We start from the raw sequence: 21236 nt of genomic DNA on the forward strand, positions 1-21236 counted from the left end.
ATTTGCCACAATCTACACTTTGCTAGTCTGGGCCTGATAGTAATCACCACAACAGAGGTAAATAGTGATTATGCATAATAAATGAACCCTACAGCATGATTTGGAATAAATGTGCCCCATAGTTTCGTTCTGAAACACTGTTTACCGTGTTTTTTTCTATTACTGGTGTGGTATATCTTCTTTTGCATAGACTTATGAAACAAACCTACCATTGTTCAGAAATGGACAGATGAATATTTGACCTTGATATTGCATACTTGATTCTTGTTTCTGACGTGTATTAGTTACTCCCATAGTTTTTCCTCAGAGGAGTGTGGTTGCTATATTGGGCCCCTAGCAATGGACTGCATCCTTACTTCGTGAATTGTTAAATAATTCCTTTAACGTGAGTGCATACAGGCTCTTACACACAGAGTTTTTTTTCTACATTTTTTAAACACACATTGGGAGCAAAAAAGCACATCTATTGCATTTTAAATAGTGTGTTGATGCAACTAAGTGCGTTTTTTTTCTGTTCCAAACACACACAGCAGTCAATGTTTTATTGACAGCTTAATGTGCATCAAGCACAAGCAATATTCTGTGTCCAAACAAACACACTGAAACGCAGAGCCGGGCCAACCCGGCCAGGCGCCCTAGGCAACCTGGCCGGGCATGGCGCCGGCTTAGTGTGCGCGAAACTACGCGCCGGCGCGCATGCGCATTTGAAACAAATTACCAGCGCCAGTAAGGGAGACACAGGACCGGACATGGGGTAGGCGACAGAGCAGGTACCTACTCTACTCTGCCTACACCTAGTTCCGGCCCTGCTGAAACGCAAATGGCGTAAAATGCAACTCAGAACGCACATGAGTACAACCAGGACATTGTGAAGATAATGGAATCAATTAGCAAATGCGTATACCGGCGTTTGAACATGCGTTAAATGTGCGGGAGAAAAATCACCTATTTGTAGGAGCCCCTAGTGTGAATAAGTTCTCAGACTCTGTTCCCACAACTCTGCCAGATAGAGCCCCGTTTTGCACACACTGAGAATATTGGGCTGATGGAAAGTATATATTCCTGCTTGCAGGGTTGGACTAGGCCAGCAGGACACCCAGAAAAAACCCGTTAGGCCCCAGCCCTCATGGGCCCTTCTAGCCCAAACCAGCTCCCAACAGCCGGCAGCTCCTGCACTCTTTGACACATAAGAAAAAGGAACCTGCTGGTGGGGGTAATAAGCGGGACAGAGGGGGATTTGCAGCTGGGAATGGTGGGGAGCCCGATGTATTTTACCGGCCTGGCTGGTAAAAATGATGGTTGATCCCAATGTTATTAATAGGGAAAAAAGATAAATATATAGGAAGGCCGGTATTTTTTTTCCAGAAAAACTGCCAACTCCACCAGTTGGACACTGCCTGCTTGTTATCAGGATAGTGAGAGGTGGCTGTGCAGCACCACATAAGCGGTATAGTCTGGTGTCATTATACACATTATACTACATGTATTTCATTACTGAAAGGAAGAGTGGCTGCTGACTGGGGCAGGGCGAGGGCTTTTGTGGAGGAGTAGCAGTGATTGGCCAACCAGCAAAAGGGGCGGGGTGAGGTGCTGTTAGGGATTGTCTGCAAATGACTGGATGTGGAGACTGTAGAGCAGGGGTCCCCAACCTTTTTTACCCGGGAGCCACATTCAAATGTCAAAAGAGTTGGGGAGCAACACAAGCATGAAAAATCACTTTGGGGTGCCAAATAAGGGCTATATTTGGTTATTTGGTAGCTCCTATGTGGACTTGCAACTTCCAGGAGGCTCTACTTGGCACTATACTTAATTTTTATGCAATTAAAACTTGCTTCCAAGTCTGGAATTCAAAAATAAGCACCTGCTTTGAGGACACTGAGAGCAACATTCAAGGGGTTGGAGAGCAACATGTTGCTCACGAGCTACTGGGTGGGGATCACTGCTATAGAGGAACGTAGAAGGCAGAACAGGGTAACCCGGATTTCATTGTTTCATTGGACATCTGTTTATTTCGGGCGCACTCCCAGTATGTGTACTATAAAGGTGCAGTGACTGGCAGCTTTCAATCTCTATGTGCCACTGACTAAATGGTATAATATGAGCTGACAGGTCAGGCAGCCTGTGCCGGTTGTACCAGGAGGACATTGGGAATTGTTTAGCTGCACTTGCAGAGCTGAGTCAGACTGGGGTCCCATATCCAGGCTCTGAAAAACACAGCGGCTCACATATCCGACAGGTAAAATCCGTGGCCCTTCCCTACATACAAACTCATGTGTAATAGAGTGGCTTTATGTAGCTTTGCTCCTGAGCTCTACTCCCATCAGCTCAGAGCTGAATTGTACTCACAGCAGTGCAGCTCCATTTGCTCATAAAATAGAACATTTCTCTGCCCAATGCCATACCTCCCAACATTTTGGAAGTAAAAAGAGGGACAACATTTTTTTTTCGCATGTAGTGTGGCGAATATTTTTGACCATGACCATTTTGCGGCCACACCCCCTAATTACAATGTTCATTTTACAAAATTTGGCAGGTAATGAACGTTTGAAAATATTTCTCCTTATCTAAACTGTTACAATTACTTATCTAATTGTTACAAAGTATCTTATTTGCACCTGTTAGCTGTTCTGGGCTGTCTGCCAAAAGCCAATTCTGTCTGTTCAGTGCAGAGAAAATAGGGACTTTCCAGTACAAATGAGGGACTCCAGATGCTGTCAAAAAAAGGGACTGACCCTCCGAAAAAGGGACAGTTGGGAGGTATGCCCAATGCACATGCTGGCTCTGGCCCCTCACTAAGAGCAATATGGAACTCAGGGCAATCCATGGTGTTTCTAGCTCACTTGGGTGAAATCATCCCATTCATTTTAAGGGCAATTTGCGTGGTATTGCAAGTGTGCTTTTGAGTTAGATAATAGTTTGGTGAAAGTGGTGTAGTTAGTATTTTCTAGCGACAACACCTTAACTATAATTGCTTCTGGGATGAATAAGGGGCAGAGTCAAGCGTTTTGATAGCTGTCAGCTGAGCTGGAATTCAGTTGGGCGACAAAGTTCCCAATTTGCCATATTGTCTCCCAACGTTTTGGAAATAGAAAGAGAGACAAAAGGATTTGCTGTGCGGATTGTGTGGCCTATTTTTGTGGCCACATCCCCTAATTACAGGTTCATTTTACAAAATTTGGCAGGTTATGAAAGTTTGAACACATTTCTGTGGTTTTTCTGTGTTATTACAGTTTTGCTAATGAAGGTGAAATTGCTCTTTAAGCTGCAAGTCACATTTTCCCTAAGGGACCCACTTATCTTAATTGTTACAATTGCTTCTTTGCTTAACTTAAATTGTTACAAAAGTATCAAAGTGCACTTGCCACATTTTCTGGGCTCTCTGCCAAAAGCCAATAAAGTTATAGAAACTTTGTATTATATTCTGGCTGTTCAGTGCAGGAGATCAAAGAGAAAGGTCTGAACTTCAAGGCATGATGAGGCCCGATTTGTCGCATGCCGATGACACGCATGCGACGTGTGGGACATGCAGAATATAATGGGACTGATCTAGAAATCGCAGGTACAAATTTCATGTATCACATGCACGCTGCGTCTTCAGTCCCGTTATATTCTGCACATCCGACACGACTCATGCATGTCATCGCCATGCGACAAATCGGGCCTCATTGTGCCGTGAAGTTCAGCCCAAAGTCGGGACATTTCCGTAACAGTGCGGGATAAGCTGTCAGAATTGACACTGTCCTCTGAAAAAGATACTAAATACTCGGGATGTACAAATCCCTGGTTAAAATGGCAAGTCTTACTTGTGGGATTAATTCATTAGCCTATAACGGCAGGTACATTAGAAACAGAAACATTAATCATTACTGAATCAGGATTAATTAGGGAGATGTTTTAGATTAACATCATATTAAAAATATGACGGGAGTTAGTTCATTTAAATCTGACATGTATTAATACATTAACATTCATTTTATGCTGAAAAAGCTCCTTTTTAAAGATTTGTGAAAAAGCTCATTTGTAAGGTTCAGTAGGACACCCAGGATTACTGAGGCCTGACTCCTATTAGATGTTAATGTGTATCTCTAATGAACCGATCATTTTAATGGGTAAAGATGTTAAAGGGAAAATGTCATGGCATATTTATACTCTGCTTTATAATCCTATTTATTTTTTGCACCAGATTTCTGTTATCTACATAGCATAAGTATTTAATTATGCACAGCTAAATAGAAAATGTGCCCATTCTGAACCATTCCCAAATCCAGGAGGAGGTCTGATTCAATGTGCATTTAAAAACATTAAAATGTATTACATGTTAATATATTTAGGAGGTGGCAAAACGATTCCTGCCAGAGCAGTAGAGTAAAACTGGAAAGTATGTCCAAGTGAGAATGAATAGACTGTTAGTAAATGCCAGTGCAGTCAGTTTTCCTAAAGGCCTGTGCAGTTTTCTCTGAAGAGGCACACTGTGATTAAATTCAATGGGGGATGCTAACATTTTAGCACCACCCCCAATGAAATAGGCTTTCCCTATTTTTGGTATCCAATAGTTTATTTTAAAATGCCTCGTCCTAATTTAGTTTCTGCTGCAAAGAAACTTTCTCATCCTGTGGGTCACCAACTGATTTCTCCAGGCTAATGAGCTGATTCCAATGTGAGTCATGCCAATGTGACCAAACTACTTTTCCTTCTCTCTCTTGCTATCATCTATCTTTTCTTCCACTTCTCCTATTTGTTTTCATATAAAAATGTGGCATGGCCATGGTATAAACACACAGTTGCCATGATTAATTTATTCCTTTAGCTTCCCTCCTCCAGAGGTAAGACTTAGATAGTTCTTAGATAGTTCTAGTTACCTATAGCAACCAATCATCACATAGTAATGGTCACAGGTATAAAAGTTAAGAGCATATTAGTTGCTATGGGTTACTGCACCTAGGAAAGGTTTTTATTAAATTTGTGTTTTAGATCTGTAAATATTATATTTGCTGTCTGGCAGTGGTGGACTTATAACAACAAGGGGCCTATAATTCCATGGGGGCCCAGAGGGAATTTTTCTGCATGCTTAATAGTACAGGTATGGGATCCATAATAATTCATCCTTATTGTAAGCAAATCCAGCCTATTGGGTTTAATCAATTAATGTTTACATGCTTTTCTAGTAGACTTAAGGAATGACGATCCAAATTACAGAAAGATCCATGGTCCTGAAACATTCTGGATAACAGGTCCCATAACAGTACTGTGATTAGTCACTATGATTTTTTTTTTTTTCTTCTTCACAACCAGATCCAGAGTAAAAATGCCACCATTACCTGGTGCTGAGCTGGTACATAGCCCTTTGCAACTCTACAGATATCTCCTTCGATGTTGCAAGCTACTCCCTAGCAAAAGCCTTCAGCACTATTACAGACACGCAGTGAAGCAGGTATGATCTATACAGGTCACATTAATAAACACATGCATTGCTTATCACTTTAAAATCATTAATTTTTTTCTCAGGGCTTCATTTTCTTTTGGTTTTAATAATTTGGATAGTCTTAGGGCAGAGACATACGTGCAGATTCGGGGATATTAGTCACCCGGCGACAAATCTTCTCTTCTTCAGGGCAACTAATCTCCCCGAACTGCCTTCCCACCGGCTAGAATGTAAATCACTGACGCAATGGCACTCGAAGGGTTTCGTTTTCCGAAGATTTACATTCTAGCCGGCGGAAGGCAGTTCGGGGAGATTAGCTCCCAGAATCTGCCCTTTGTGTCTCTACCCTTTAATGACAGAAATGAATCTCTTCTAATGTAAAACAAAAATACATTTAGATATAACAACAGTGCCAACAGACAGGGCTTATATGTTCTGTCTATCACTTCATTACAATCTGTGTAAATGTTTATTTCACAGATTCTTCAAAACTGCTGACCGGCACACATTTAAGCATTTCTATCTGCTTAGCTGTATGTTTTTATAGCATAATAATCAGGTCAAGTTTTATACAAACAGCTGAGAATAGTTTAGAGGGGATGTAAACATTTTCTTCCTAATCAAAGAGAACCTATTTAGCTACCAACATATAATATTTAAAAATGCTCAGTGGTTTGTTTACTACTGAGCATCTGAGCGTTTGTCTTTTCCTTTCTGTGCTCCTGGTTCTGACTTTGTAAAGAATGCAGCAGTCAGTTCTTCTCCAGCCAAGGCAGTTCTGTTAATCTGTTGGCATCTGCTATATTGTTTCAAAAGTTTAAGGCAGAAAAAGCAAGAAGGATAGTTCAAACTGTATTATTTGCTAAAGTAAATCAATATTATTTGATCGTTTGCCCATTAGAGTTTCCGAGTTCATGCAGATGAAGATGATCCTGAGCGGATACAGAATATTATTAAGAGGGCCATAGAAGATGTTGAATGGGTGCTAAATAAAGTACGTTTCACATAACTGAGATCACTAAGTTAAAGTTTATGAGCTGTAAAATGGGGACCACAGGGGCTTGCCCAAGTTACGCTGCTGTAGAGCAACTTTTTATAGTTAATTTGACTCAACTCAATGCAGCATGACATCAACTTTTTTTCATTGCATGGAATCGTGTTCCTGTGCAACATGTTGAACTGTGCTAGTAGAGCTGGAATTTATCAATAAAACTCACTTAATCCACATTTCTTTCCCTGACTGTGTCAATGAACTATTTTACTAGAACCTTAAAGCTCATGATGCAATCTTTACAATTGGTACAGTAACATGAATTGTTGAACTGCTTGTTCAAATCAAACTGTTTGAGAAGTATTCCTTCAATCACTTTATTGGATTTTTATATTGTATTTCATTTGAAAATGACAAGCAGCACGTGTTTCATAAATATGAAATACTTTTTAAAGAGAAAGAACATGAGTAATAGTAAGTAAACAGGGAATGAGATCAGGGCTTGATTTTTATTTTCACTATGAATAGAAATAGAAACATTCACTTTGACTCTGTACACTTTCTGGTTATAAGGAACACATTGGGTAATTGAAATGAAATGCAGACAAAATCATGTGGCGCTAAATGTTCTAATCCTTGAATCATCTCATGGGTTGTTCAACTCACAAATATACTGTGCATCTTTTATTGTTTGTAAAATAGCATGAATTTTGTGCAGTCTTCTAGAATATTAGCTCATAATCGAATCCCATCTTATTAGTAATTGATAAATCTTCAGCAACTTTTGAAGCTGTTACACAAGAGTGTAACATAAATGTGCTGCTTTTAAAAGACAAGGAAAAGTGAATCTGCTGGGGGAGGCAATATGTTAGGCACAACCCAGTGAATTATACTCTGCTGAACATGCATAAGTCTAAATTCTCCACTAGGGACTCCTGGGAAAGGCATCTAAGGCTAGGCTTAAGAAAAACAATGCACCAGCCTGGGGGGAAAAAAGAAGCACAGTACTGTGCTGCCATCTTTTTTTTTAATCTTCCCCATTCATCCCTCAGATTATTTATATATTTTTTTTTTTAAAAGGTTTTTATTTAACATTTTCACAACACAACAGCACAAACACAAAGTTGCAATGCTATGACCATACAAATAAAATGACATATTTAGCGGGCAAAAGTAAGTTATACACAGCAGGAGTACATAGTAAGGCACATTCCAATAGTCAATGGGAGGAAACTTAACTCAGAGGGGAATAAATGGCAATGGGAGAGTAGTTACATGAGGCAATTACCTATGTAGTCTTAGAGGGTAACCTCTGGATTGACATCCAGCCAGGGGTCCCAAACCTTTTCAAACTTCTGGGGGCACCGTCTGGCCAGATAGGTTAATTTAATAGCTGGCAGGATACTGTTTACTAATCTGACCCATTGTTGGACCTGTGGGGGAAGGGGACTCATCCACTTCATTGCCACATGTTTCTTGGCATAGAAGTACAGTGATTTTAGTAGGGTGCGGGTCTTAATCAGTGGGGCCGTGTCCTCTAGTACTCCCAGCAAGCATACCTCCGGGGCAAGAATGCCAGGTAATAGGACTTGCTCATTAATGTATTGCACTACTTCTGCCCAGTATTTATATACCACCGGACACGCCCACAGCAAGTGGAAGAAACCTGAATCTGGAGAATTGCATTTCGGACACGAAGCGGTAGGGTTCCTGCCCATTACTTTTAGCCTTAGCGGTGTGATATACGTCCTGTGAATGATTCTGTACTGTACCATCTTATCTTTGGTGGAGATTAGATAGTCATATAACCCCTCAGTTGCCTCTGCCCACATCTCATCGCTCAAGTGGGGCATGTCCACAGCCCATTTACTTCTCACTTTGTCAAAGGGTTTCCCCAGGCTAGGTGTCAGGGACTTATATAGTACAGAAATTAGTTTGCTCGGGTCTGGATCCCACAGTCTATTTTCATAGGATGAAGTCGCTGTGTTTGGTGTTAGAGACCCAAATTGTGAATAAAACACATGGCGCAGCTGGAAATACCGGAATAGCTGTATATCGGGCTGACTTAGTCGCTCTCTTAATTGGCCCAGGGTGGGAAAGCTGCCCTCCACTAGTAAGTCCTTCAGATGGCGGACTCCCACTTTGGGCCAGTAACGAAAATCAGGTAAGCGGGCAAAACTTGTGAAATTAGAATTTCTCCAAAGTGGTGCATTTGGAGAAGGTTGGGGGTGTGACTGGGATACTATTTGCCTGGCAAGCGCCCATATTTTCTGTGGAACTGATAAAACAGGTGGCAGTTCAGGGGTGTCCCTGGCTTTCCTATAAGGCGCATTTCTCAATGCTTCGAGGGATCCCGCCATAGTGGCATGCAGTGCCGTAAGTGGATTCTCAGGATGCGGTGTAAGCCAATTGTGTATATACATCAGCTGCGTAGCATAGTAGTAATATTTTAGGTGCGGGAGCGCTAATCCACCACAGTCCAATGGAGCCATTAGCGTTTGTCTGTTAAAGGAGAAGGAAAGCTACTGAAGCATTTTATTGCCAATAGATTAGCTGCAATAGTGCAAGCTAGAATGCTATATTTATTCTGTAGAATGTTTTACCATACCTGAGTAAAAAGCTCTAGAAACTCTCTGTTTGTTGAGGATAGGAGCTGCAGTATTAACATGGTGTGACATCACTTCCTGCCTGAGTCTCTCCCTGCTCTGGGCTCAGATTACAGTAGAGAAGGGAGGGAGGGGGGAGAGGAGCAAACTGAGCATGCTCTTGCCCAGGGCAATGAGGTTTAAGCTGAAGGCAGGAAGTCTGATACAGAAGCCCATGAGTACACAATAGAAGGAAAGAAATGCTGTATTTCTTTTGACAGGGGACTCAGAGCAGCACCACTTTGGGGGTTTACTGGTATATTTAGATGGACCTTTCTGATAAGGCTTACTTAGTTTTAACCTTTCCTTCTCCTTTAACCCTGGGGGCTTTGTGGGCCCATATAAAGGGGAATAGTATATCATCAATACGCTTGAATAGTTGCGGGGGAAGCCAGGACGGGGAGTGTTGCATAACATACATAAATTTGGGCAGAGATATCATTTTAAACAAGTTTATCCTGCCCCAAACAGTGAGTGGAAGTTTCTCCCATTGACTTGCTCTGGTTTTAAAAGTTAGCAACACTGGTTCGACATTCTCACGTACATATTCCTCCGCTTTCCGTGTTATATTAATACCTAAGTACTTGAACCTTGTGACCCATTTAAGACCTTGTATAACACCTACTGGCCCAGGAGTCTCAAGAGAAAAAAGAATGGATTTCTCCTTGTTTATATGGAGCCCGCTGAACCTGCCCATCTGACCTGCTAAGTGGAGTGCATTATGAAGAGAACCATTGGAGTCTGCTAGGAATAAGAGAACATCATCAGCATATAAAGCTATTTTTCCTCTACCCTTCCTGTTCTAAGCCCCACCACCCTAGGGGACTGTCGGATTAATATAGCTAGTGGTTCTATCGCTAGGGCAAACAACAGTGGGGACAGAGGGCATCCCTGTCTGGTCCCTCGGGAGAGGGGGAATTCCCTGGAAAGAGTTTTGTTGATCTGTATGCGAGCTGTAGGTGATCGGTACAGTAATTGAACCCATGATATAAAGTTAGGCCCTATGCCAAAGTTTTCCAACACTTTCCACAGATATGGCCATTCAACAGAGTCAAATGCTTTAGTGGCATCTAGTGAGGCAATCGCTCTGGTACCGGCGTGGTCAATTTGAAGGTGGGAAAACATTCGTCTCAGGTTAATAGCTGTGCTCTTGTTGGGCATAAAGCCCGTTTGATCAGGATGTATTATTGAGGTAATTACTTTGTTCAGTCTTTGAGCCAAGATTTTTGCTAATATTTTTACATCTGTATTAAGTAAGGATATGGGCCGATAGGACTCACACGCTTCAGGGTCCTTTCCTTCCTTAAGTATAAGTATTATAGTGGCTGAGTAAAACGATTGTGGAAGATGACCTGACTCTTTTGCATCCAACAGGGTGGTATGCAGCCTAGGTATCAATTCTTCACTAAGAAGTCGATACCACGCCACCGGCAGGCCATCTGGACCGGGGGTTTTCCCGGGTGAGAGGCTCCCCATGGCTGAGGCCACCTCCCCCAAGGTTATGGGACCATCTAAGTAAGATACTTCAGCCTGGCTTAATTTGGGGAATTCCATGCCCTTTAGGAATTGTTCAAGCTCTGGTAGTGTGTAGGCTACCCGTGTAGTGTAGAGATCGTTATAGTATGTGGCAAAGATTTCAGCTATCTCTTCCGCTTCAAGAGTACAGTTGCCCTGTGCATCCTTGACTCTAGCAATCATTGTGGAGGGATTATCAAGCTTAGCCAAGTAGGCCAGGGTTTTCCCATTTTTGTCCCCCTGCTCAAAGGACCTCTGGCTGGCATACAGCAGTTTCTTGCGTGTGGAAGCGGTTTGTGCTAATTCTAGATTCCTCTGCGCAAGAATTAGTGCATGGTGACTCAACTCATCTCCCCCCTTGCAATAGTCCTCCTCTGCCTGCGACATTTTCCCTGCCGCTTCAGTAACCTCCTGTTTGGCAGCCGTGCGTGCTCTCGCAATTGCCGCTATTAGGGTGCCCCGGGCAACTGCCTTAGAGGCTTCCCACACTACATTACTATGGGCCGTGTTTAGGTTTGTTTCCCAGTACTTCACATATTCGGTACGAGAGGCTTCCTCCACCTCAGCATTGTTAAGCCAGAGTGGGGATAGTCTCCACTGCAAATGTTGAGGCCGGGGTTTTGTGCATAGTTTCAATGACAGTGGGGCATGGTCCGACAAAGCTCTTGGGAGATACGCAATTTCTGTTACCCATTGGATGAAGTCTGGGGATCCCAAGGCCATATCTATACGGGATAGCGCCCCTTTACCTGGCGTATGACAGGAGAACTGCTGCTCATTGGGGTATTTATGTCTCCATATGTCTAATATCCCTAGGGCTGATAGCCACTGACTAAGGGAAGAGGATTGCGCTACAGGTGATCGCAGTCTATCCATTGCAGGATCCAGAACTGTATTGAAGTCTCCCATGATACAGATTGGGCAGGGCAAGTAGGCAGACAATTTGCCAAATATGAGGTCCAATATCTCCACTTTAAAAGGGGGGGGGGATATATACATTAACCAGAATCATTGGTTGATTGTTCAGTTTACAGTGCACAATTATATATCGGCCGTAGTGGTCGGTATTGATACTTAGTAGTTCGAACTGTAAGTTCTTTCGCACTAAGATCGAAACCCCTCTAGAGTATGTGGAGTATGGTGCATGATATGTCTGGTTAACCCATCGTTTTTTTAGAGCAAGCAATTTCTGCCCGGTAAGATGGGTTTCCTGTAACAGGAAGAGGTCAGGTTTGTATCTGTTAATATAATCAAACACCAGGGCCCTTTTAAACTTAGAGTTCAATCCCCGTACATTCCATGACAACAATGTAATTTCACCCATCATTCATGGTGTAGTGTATATAGGGCGCATGTCCCACTTCGGGCAGCCGCCATAACCATTTCCTTGCATTTACCCTTGGCAGTGCAGTATCATCATAGCATGCAACACATGTAACATAACACAAACTTAACATCCCAGTTTTCCCTGTTTCCCACCCTGCCCTTCTACAACAGGTAGATGGCCTATACCCTAAAACAAATCCCATTGGGAGGAGCAGCAACAACGCACTTCATGGTGCTTGCACTAATTTCTGGCCATAGACTCAAGGCAACAAACTTCTTGTGGCAGTTTATGATAAGGGGCTGTCCACTCCTACATCACTTGTTTGCAAAGCAAGCCAGCTGGGGAGAGGTAGTAGGAGGCGTGACCCCAGGATAGAGGGGGGGCCTTTGCACTGTGAACAGATGGCCCATAGCTGGAGCAGTGAAGTATATTTATCAGGATGTGTAACAGTGCAAGGCATGCAGATCGTAAATGTCTCGCAACCCAGTGTGGTTGGTAGAAGCTGGGGCAATATATTTGTTGAGGCCTTACAGGCCGGGTGCACTGTGACAGATAAGGGTTGACAGCCCTTATTAGTAGCTGTAGGACCCCCCAGGTTATAGCATCCAGGATATATCCTTCAGCTGTTCAGAGCAAAAATTTGCCTGGGTTGCCCCCGTCCGTCCTCAGATAACCGGACGTTGATTTGAGAGTACAAGGGGAATGGCACAGCATACTGCATAGGCAGCTGATTACAAGAACCCCATTGTGATATCAGGAGGGAGTAGAGAAGACATGAGTCCCGGGCAGTGCGGGTGCATCATATGATTGAAATGCGCCACCCACATTAGTACAAAGGAGCAAGTACAGGAGTGCATACTCACAAACCCCGATTATTGGCGCTGACTTGGGTTGTCTCTCAAGTTGTCTTGCCTTCTCCGGGTATTGAGCCACTGGTCCGCTTCAGTCGGAGTCGTGAAAAACCGTGTAGTGACGCCATCCACTATCCGCAGCTTAGCAGGGTAGATCATTGAATATACCATGCCAGCCTCTCGCAATCTTTTTTTGATCCCTTGGTATGAGGCACGTTGCTTCTGCACCGCTGGCGAGTAATCCGGGTAGAGGCTAATGGAGTTGCCGTTCCACGTGAGCGGGCCCTTTTTTCGTGCTGCGGTAGATGCTGCATCTCTGTCCCGGTAGTTTAGGAATCTCATAATGAATGGCCTCGGATTGGAGCCAGGAGGTAGAGGCCTTGTGGGGATACGGTGCGCCCGTTCGATTACTAGCAGCTGCGAGAAGTTTTCAGCACCCAGGGTCTCCCGCAGCCAGTTCTCTGCAAATATTTCAGGCGACGACCCTTCAGCCTTCTCGGGCAGTCCCACCAGTCGCAAGTTGTTGCGGCGATTCCTGTTCTCCAGGTCTTCTGCCCGGTCAGTGAGAGCTTTAACTTGTTTGCAAAAACGAAGTGATCCCAAATAAACTTAAATTCGTCCCACGGCAGAGGCAGAGGTCTGACCTAAGTCAGTAACTTTCAATTAATTCTATGAAGAGAGAAAAGAACCCCAATTGCCTCTCACTCGTTCAGCGGTTCCTCAATTATTAGATTACCTATTAAGTGTTTATTGTGATTGTCAAATGGCAACCACTAACTAATTACAGTAAGTGCTTAATTTTACCCAAAGATAAATTATATTAAAGTGCAAGTGCAATATAATTCAATCTATTAAATATAACTAAAGATTAATAATTACTTAATTAATTACTTTCACACAAATTAATGACCTTATGATACAATGTGTTGTCTGGTACGTTGGTTTTGCATCCACAATCAATCTGATCAAAGATTCAATAAAGTGCTTCAAGTGCTGATATGATTGCTATTAAATGGCAATTACCAAAAATTCATCATTGCTTCAAAATTAATTTATTGTAAAGTGCTTAACAGTGCTAAGTAATAAATATTGATAAATAGGTAAAAATTCAATAGTTGATATAGTGAGGACCACAATTAATGGGATAAATTACTTTTAAAAAATACACATGATGCTCAGGTTAAAAAGTTTTAGCAAGAAAAGGAAATTAGAGGAGGTGGAGTTGTCCCAAAACTACTACCTAATTGTTTGCTATCCCTGGGACACCACAAAGACAAAGGAGGCAGAGTATCCGGGACTGTGGTCTCGTAATTAATCTAAATCCTATTCTGAGAAAGAGCTGAATAACCCTAAAAAACCACAAATCCACGGGCTCTTGTGACTTTAGTAGCAGAGAAAAGAGAGATTACCGAGCATTGGTTGAAGTGAGTATCTTCCCCACCCCTTCTATTCCATTAGCCCAATAGATTCAAATCCTTCTAAAATTAAGTTTAAAAGAGGAATCCGAACGCCGACGCGCGTTTCGCATTAATAGCTTTGTCAAGGCGTAATAAGAGCGTACCCCAGCGTCGGGTTTAAATCACTTCCTGAAGGTGCGTCACCGAAGGAACTATCGCGAGACTTAAACCCCACTCGCACTGGTCAGTGTATCTATCGCGAGGATTAGCTTCCATGGGTTGTCATGGATACCATGTAACGTTCGTGTAGCGCTTAGAACGAAGAATCATACAGATACTGTTACAATTTGGTATATATATAATAAATCACTGATAACACAGCCAGTATTCTTAAAGCATCTGAGGAGCTTATCTTATTGAAATGAACCGATTATTTTTAACCTATTGGACTTAAAGGGATTAGGACTTATTTTACTGTATATCAATTATTTTAAAATGCCATATTTATTAAGTATCAAATAAAAAACCATCCATTACTCGTTTTTTTCTCTATAAATCCTGATTAAAAAAATAGGTAAAAATGAACATGTTTCTTTTGTTTGGAATAAATGAATGAATTATAAAAATTATTTAGATAAATGGTGTAAATAAATTGTTCTCATTTATTCCCTTAGGGGATACTGAATCCATCCTAAAGATCCAAAAGCTCTCTCTTTTTAACAGAGCTTGTTCCAGGTTTCCTTTACGTATTCCCAGTTCAACTTTCTCCAATGCCCAGAACTTCATATTAGAAGGATCCTTATTGTGTAGTTTTTTGAAATGTTGAGCTACAGTGGAAATTGTTTTATCATTCTTACTTTCATTACCTGCAGTTCTGATTGTACTGCAGTGCTGTTGCATTCTTGTTTTGAGCATTTGAGTGGTCATTCCTATGTACCGTTTGTTACAGGGGCATTCAATGCAATATATTACCCCTCGGGTCCGACAATTTATATAGTTGTTAACATTATGCATGGTACCAAAACGATCCTCAAAGTCAGTAATTTTACGCATCCTATTGCACATATTGCAATCCCCACAGGGAAAGCAACCACAGTTTTTGTGCCTAATATTTCGTGATATTTGGAAGTGACTCCGGGTCAATAAGTCCCTCAAATTCGGACTTCTCTTATAGCATATTGATGGACGTTTCTGTAGTATTGTTCCCAGAGTATCATCTTCCAACAATATAGGCCAATGTTTGTCCAGAATAGTTTGTATCTGTGAACTATCCGCATTATAGGTGGTTATGAATCGAACCAGATTGTTAGATTGCTGTGTTCTATCTTTTGTTATTAACAAATTGTTTCTATCTGTAACTAGTGCTCTGTGGTATGCTTTTTTGACTATCTTACCAGAATAACCCCTCTGTTTAAGTCTGGTTTTTAGTTCTGTGGCCTGTTCTTTGAAATATTCAATTGTTGAACAGTTACGTTTAAGTCTTAGAAATTCGCCAGTAGGGATTGATTTTTTTACAGAGTGAGGATGGAAGCTGGAAAAATTTAGGAGTGAATTAGTAGCCGTAGCTTTTCTAAAATTTTTTGTCACCAACTTCCCTTCCTGTGTGACTTCTATCTGAAGATCCAAAAATGAAATTGATTTCTCAGAGAGTTCCATAGTTAGTCTAATATTACGATCATTATCGTTAAGTAGGGTGACAAATTCTATAGCCTCTTCCTTGGTGCCATCCCATATTATTAGTATATCGTCGATATACCTAATCCATTTTAAAATTTTGGACTGGTATGATGGTTTGATGTTCTTAACGATAGTTTGTTCCCAATGCCCAAGGAATAAATTGGCATAGGAGGGAGCACACGACGTTCCCATGGCTGTCCCCTGTGTTTGTAAATAGAACTTGTTGTTGAATGTGAAATAGTTATAGTTCAACACAAATTTCATGAGTTTACATACTGTATCTTCTCCCAAAGATCCACAAAAATGTATCCAATCCCCCAGGAAGACCTATTGTATCAGGAAATGGAAACCTGACTGAGAAGGCTAGCCAATACCTAGATCTTAGAATAAGACCCATGGTAGAGAATTTGGAGTCGTATGCCAGAGACACATTAGATGTTCTGTCCCAGATAGAGATAGATAATAAATCTGTGTTACTCATGACAATGGATGTGGAATCCTTATACACATCGATTAAGCATGACCTGGGAATAGAGGCATTACGATTCTTCCTAACCAAATACCTGGGGGAGGATGAATCCATGATAGAGTTCCTATGTAAACTCATGAAATTTGTGTTGAACTATAACTATTTCACATTCAACAACAAGTTCTATTTACAAACACAGGGGACAGCCATGGGAACGTCGTGTGCTCCCTCCTATGCCAATTTATTCCTTGGGCATTGGGAACAAACTATCGTTAAGAACATCAAACCATCATACCAGTCCAAAATTTTAAAATGGATTAGGTATATCGACGATATACTAATAATATGGGATGGCACCAAGGAAGAGGCTATAGAATTTGTCACCCTACTTAACGATAATGATCGTAATATTAGACTAACTATGGAACTCTCTGAGAAATCAATTTCATTTTTGGATCTTCAGATAGAAGTCACACAGGAAGGGAAGTTGGTGACAAAAAATTTTAGAAAAGCTACGGCTACTAATTCACTCCTAAATTTTTCCAGCTTCCATCCTCACTCTGTAAAAAAATCAATCCCTACTGGCGAATTTCTAAGACTTAAACGTAACTGTTCAACAATTGAATATTTCAAAGAACAGGCCACAGAACTAAAAACCAGACTTAAACAGAGGGGTTATTCTGGTAAGATAGTCAAAAAAGCATACCACAGAGCACTAGTTACAGATAGAAACAATTTGTTAATAACAAAAGATAGAACACAGCAATCTAACAATCTGGTTCGATTCATAACCACCTATAATGCGGATAGTTCACAGATACAAACTATTCTGGACAAACATTGGCCTATATTGTTGGAAGATGATACTCTGGGAACAATACTACAGAAACGTCCATCAATATGCTATAAGAGAAGTCCGAATTTGAGGGACTTATTGACCCGGAGTCACTTCCAAATATCACGAAATATTAGGCACAAAAACTGTGGTTGCTTTCCCTGTGGGGATTGCAATATGTGCAATAGGATGCGTAAAATTACTGACTTTGAGGATCGTTTTGGTACCATGCATAATGTTAACAACTATATAAATTGTCGGACCCGAGGGGTAATATATTGCATTGAATGCCCCTGTAACAAACGGTACATAGGAATGACCACTCAAATGCTCAAAACAAGAATGCAACAGCACTGCAGTACAATCAGAACTGCAGGTAATGAAAGTAAGAATGATAAAACAATTTCCACTGTAGCTCAACATTTCAAAAAACTACACAATAAGGATCCTTCTAATATGAAGTTCTGGGCATTGGAGAAAGTTGAACTGGGAATACGTAAAGGAAACCTGGAACAAGCTCTGTTAAAAAGAGAGAGCTTTTGGATCTTTAGGATGGATTCAGTATCCCCTAAGGGAATAAATGAGAACAATTTATTTACACCATTTATCTAAATAATTTTTATAATTCATTCATTTATTCCAAACAAAAGAAACATGTTCATTTTTACCTATTTTTTTAATCAGGATTTATAGAGAAAAAAACGAGTAATGGATGGTTTTTTATTTGATACTTAATAAATATGGCATTTTAAAATAATTGATATACAGTAAAATAAGTCCTAATCCCTTTAAGTCCAATAGGTTAAAAATAATCGGTTCATTTCAATAAGATAAGCTCCTCAGATGCTTTAAGAATACTGGCTGTGTTATCAGTGATTTATTATATATATACCAAATTGTAACAGTATCTGTATGATTCTTCGTTCTAAGCGCTACACGAACGTTACATGGTATCCATGACAACCCATGGAAGCTAATCCTCGCGATAGATACACTGACCAGTGCGAGTGGGGTTTAAGTCTCGCGATAGTTCCTTCGGTGACGCACCTTCAGGAAGTGATTTAAACCCGACGCTGGGGGTACGCTCTTATTACGCCTTGACAAAGCTATTAATGCGAAACGCGCGTCGGCGTTCGGATTCCTCTTTTAAACTTAATTTTAGAAGGATTTGAATCTATTGGGCTAATGGAATAGAAGGGGTGGGGAAGATACTCACTTCAACCAATGCTCGGTAATCTCTCTTTTCTCTGCTACTAAAGTCACAAGAGCCCGTGGATTTGTGGTTTTTTAGGGTTATTCAGCTCTTTCTCAGAATAGGATTTAGATTAATTACGAGACCACAGTCCCGGATACTCTGCCTCCTTTGTCTTTGTGGTGTCCCAGGGATAGCAAACAATTAGGTAGTAGTTTTGGGACAACTCCACCTCCTCTAATTTCCTTTTCTTGCTAAAACTTTTTAACCTGAGCATCATGTGTATTTTTTAAAAGTAATTTATCCCATTAATTGTGGTCCTCACTATATCAACTATTGAATTTTTACCTATTTATCAATATTTATTACTTAGCACTGTTAAGCACTTTACAATAAATTAATTTTGAAGCAATGATGAATTTTTGGTAATTGCCATTTAATAGCAATCATATCAGCACTTGAAGCACTTTATTGAATCTTTGATCAGATTGATTGTGGATGCAAAACCAACGTACCAGACAACACATTGTATCATAAGGTCATTAATTTGTGTGAAAGTAATTAATTAAGTAATTATTAATCTTTAGTTATATTTAATAGATTGAATTATATTGCACTTGCACTTTAATATAATTTATCTTTGGGTAAAATTAAGCACTTACTGTAATTAGTTAGTGGTTGCCATTTGACAATCACAATAAACACTTAATAGGTAATCTAATAATTGAGGAACCGCTGAACGAGTGAGAGGCAATTGGGGTTCTTTTCTCTCTTCATAGAGCTTTAACTTGTTGCCGCAGCTGCGCCACCTCATCTGGGATAGGCCGTACCGTCTCCTCTACTGTGGAGACTCTGCGTTCCGTCTCAGCGGTCCGCTCACGGAGGTTTTGGAGGTCATGACGTAGCAGAGACAAATCCACTTTTATGGTCTCTAGTTGAGCCGTGGTTGAAGTATGCATCCCCGTAATAGCAGCAAGAAGTTCTGCATTTGTTGGTTCAGGTGTCGGGGCATTAGAAGTAGAGGAGTCAGAGGCTGGGGAAGGCGGGTCTTCCTCTGTGGCCCTATCAGCATCTTGAGAGGTGCGAAGATATCTGTCCATTCTATTTTCAGATTTAGATCTGGCCCCATGCTTGCCCATCATGTAACCAAGTATACTGCGTTGGCACACGACTAAGGCAGGGGTTAACGTTGCCTTGAAATATATTCAGGAGGGTAAGCGTAGTGCGAAGCACCAGAAGAAGCTATTGTTTAGTACGTCATCTTGGTCATATGTCCCAACTATTTACACATAAGTTGTTGTGCAGTTCACATGCAGCAGATCTCTCTCACCCCTTATTATACAGTCTTTGGCTTGGAGGGTAAGAGGCACTGGGTGGTGTGCTACTATGTAGTCACTAGCGTGCATCCATGCATCCAGCTAGATGTTTAGCTTTAGGAGTGCAAGTTAAAGTAGGCCAGTGTAGGTTTCCCAGAGTTTACCCGTCTTGGGGCTGCTGCTGCTGTGAAGTGGGGACAGCACTGCAGCTGCTTAAAACAGTGGAGCTGCAATCTGCAGTGAGATTATTTATATTTAATTAATATATACTTAATTCTGCAGTAGAGACCCTAGGGTGAGGTATGAAAAATATACTGTTTGTACTGTCTGGTGCAATTTTTTCCTAAAAGGAGAACCATCTTGGGGAAAAAAGTGATTGTATTCACTGGGTAGGGGGTAACATCTTGGTGCCCTTAGTTAGTTATGATTTCCATGCCATTTAAATTAATTTGAAATCAACTAATTTAGTGTTTATATGTACCATTTTCTTTCCTTATTCTGTAGTACAAGAAATAAAACTAACTGAGCAACAAGTGTGTGCACTCCTGAAGCAGCTTCTGAAGATTATAGGACATGGTCTCGGGCCATGAGGGCTACTTGCATGAAGAAAACGCAACCAGAACGAGACGGCTGGCCTGTATCTAATATTTAGTAACATTCTTGCAACTTTTCCATCAACATTTTACAAAAATAAAAGAAAATGGACACTGACAGACTAAAATCAATTATTGTTTATTGCTTTGCTCACATGGTAATTTACTCAAGGATTTTGAATATTTACCATCTATTTACACAGCTTGTAAAGCATAAGCATGTGCTTGTCTGTTACATGGCACCAAATAATAGCAGGTAAACACAAGGTTTGTATTTTCAAATGGACACACTTTGTCCTGGAGCAGTAACTCATACCAGCCGGTTAACTGTTTGCATTTAGGATCCAGCATAATTAGAAAATATAAGTACTGTATATGTGCATATATCATATATATATAGTATAGAATACTGTTCTCACATCATATAAATTATAATATAAAGTTGATTGACAGTCTTCTCAAAACAAATGCTAAAGCTGCCAGAGAGAGAGAAGAATTAATTAAAAAAGTGTCATATAATAGAATTCATGTAGTTTAATGTACATTCAGTGGGGGGAATTTATATGGCAGTAAGAGACGGTAGGGCTAAAGAATAGGGTGACATAGGAAGGAAAATTATATGTAACACAAATTTGATCTAATTTGAGAACAACCTCTAAATCAGTTGGGATCAGACTATTGTGCACTTTTGGCTATTGTTTCAGGTGTCAGATACCATCTAAAAAATACTTTATATGAGACCTCTAGCAATAAGGGCCGGATTTACATAGCGGGCACCCCTAGGCCCCGCTGACGTTCGTCACCCCCTGTCCCTTCCTCTTCATTCGTGCACATGCACAAATATTCATCATCAGGTTGGAGCACTGGGGATTGGTGCACAGGCAATGTAAAAAAACTATTGTATCTCATGAGCAGCACTTGAGCTTCAAAACCAAGGTGGATGTGGTTGGGCAGCATACCGCCCCACTAAAGTTTCCCAGCTCATATTCCAAGTTTCGGGGCTCAC

The 21236-nt window shown here is 41.0% G+C and overlaps 1 protein-coding gene across 7 annotated transcripts; it reads left to right on the forward strand.

The window, feature by feature from the left end:
* Positions 1-1516: 1516 nt before the first annotated feature.
* On the forward strand, positions 1517-20322 carry LOC108705681 (LYR motif-containing protein 9). 7 transcript variants are annotated; one of them, XM_041583663.1, is made up of 5 exons: positions 1517-1627; positions 1943-1971; positions 5293-5431; positions 6324-6416; positions 20142-20322. In XM_041583663.1, exons 3-5 carry the CDS (start codon positions 5306-5308, stop codon positions 20151-20153), a joined length of 231 nt encoding a protein of 76 aa, XP_041439597.1. In that variant the 5' UTR covers positions 1517-1627; positions 1943-1971; positions 5293-5305; the 3' UTR covers positions 20154-20322. The 7 variants fall into 7 exon arrangements, with proteins under 7 accessions (XP_041439597.1, XP_041439591.1, XP_041439593.1 ...); XM_041583657.1 differs by lacking the exon at positions 20142-20322 and having other exon boundaries at positions 6324-6649; XM_041583659.1 differs by lacking the exons at positions 1517-1627; positions 20142-20322 and having other exon boundaries at positions 1943-2026; positions 6324-6649.
* Positions 20323-21236: the final 914 nt, after the last annotated feature.

This window comes from Xenopus laevis, chromosome 2S (assembly GCF_017654675.1).
Source record: "Xenopus laevis strain J_2021 chromosome 2S, Xenopus_laevis_v10.1, whole genome shotgun sequence".
In the NCBI taxonomy this organism is placed as follows: Eukaryota; Metazoa; Chordata; class Amphibia; order Anura; family Pipidae; genus Xenopus; species Xenopus laevis.

Excerpts from the sequence above, each read along its gene's own strand:
- LOC108705681 (XM_041583657.1), top strand. The coding sequence starts at position 5,306 with ATGCCACCATTACCTGGTGCTGAGCTGGTACATAGCCCTTTGCAACTC. Across the intron at positions 5,432-6,323 it reads ACAGACACGCAGTGAAGCAG|AGTTTCCGAGTTCATGCAGA; the intron begins GTATGATCTATA and ends TTTGCCCATTAG.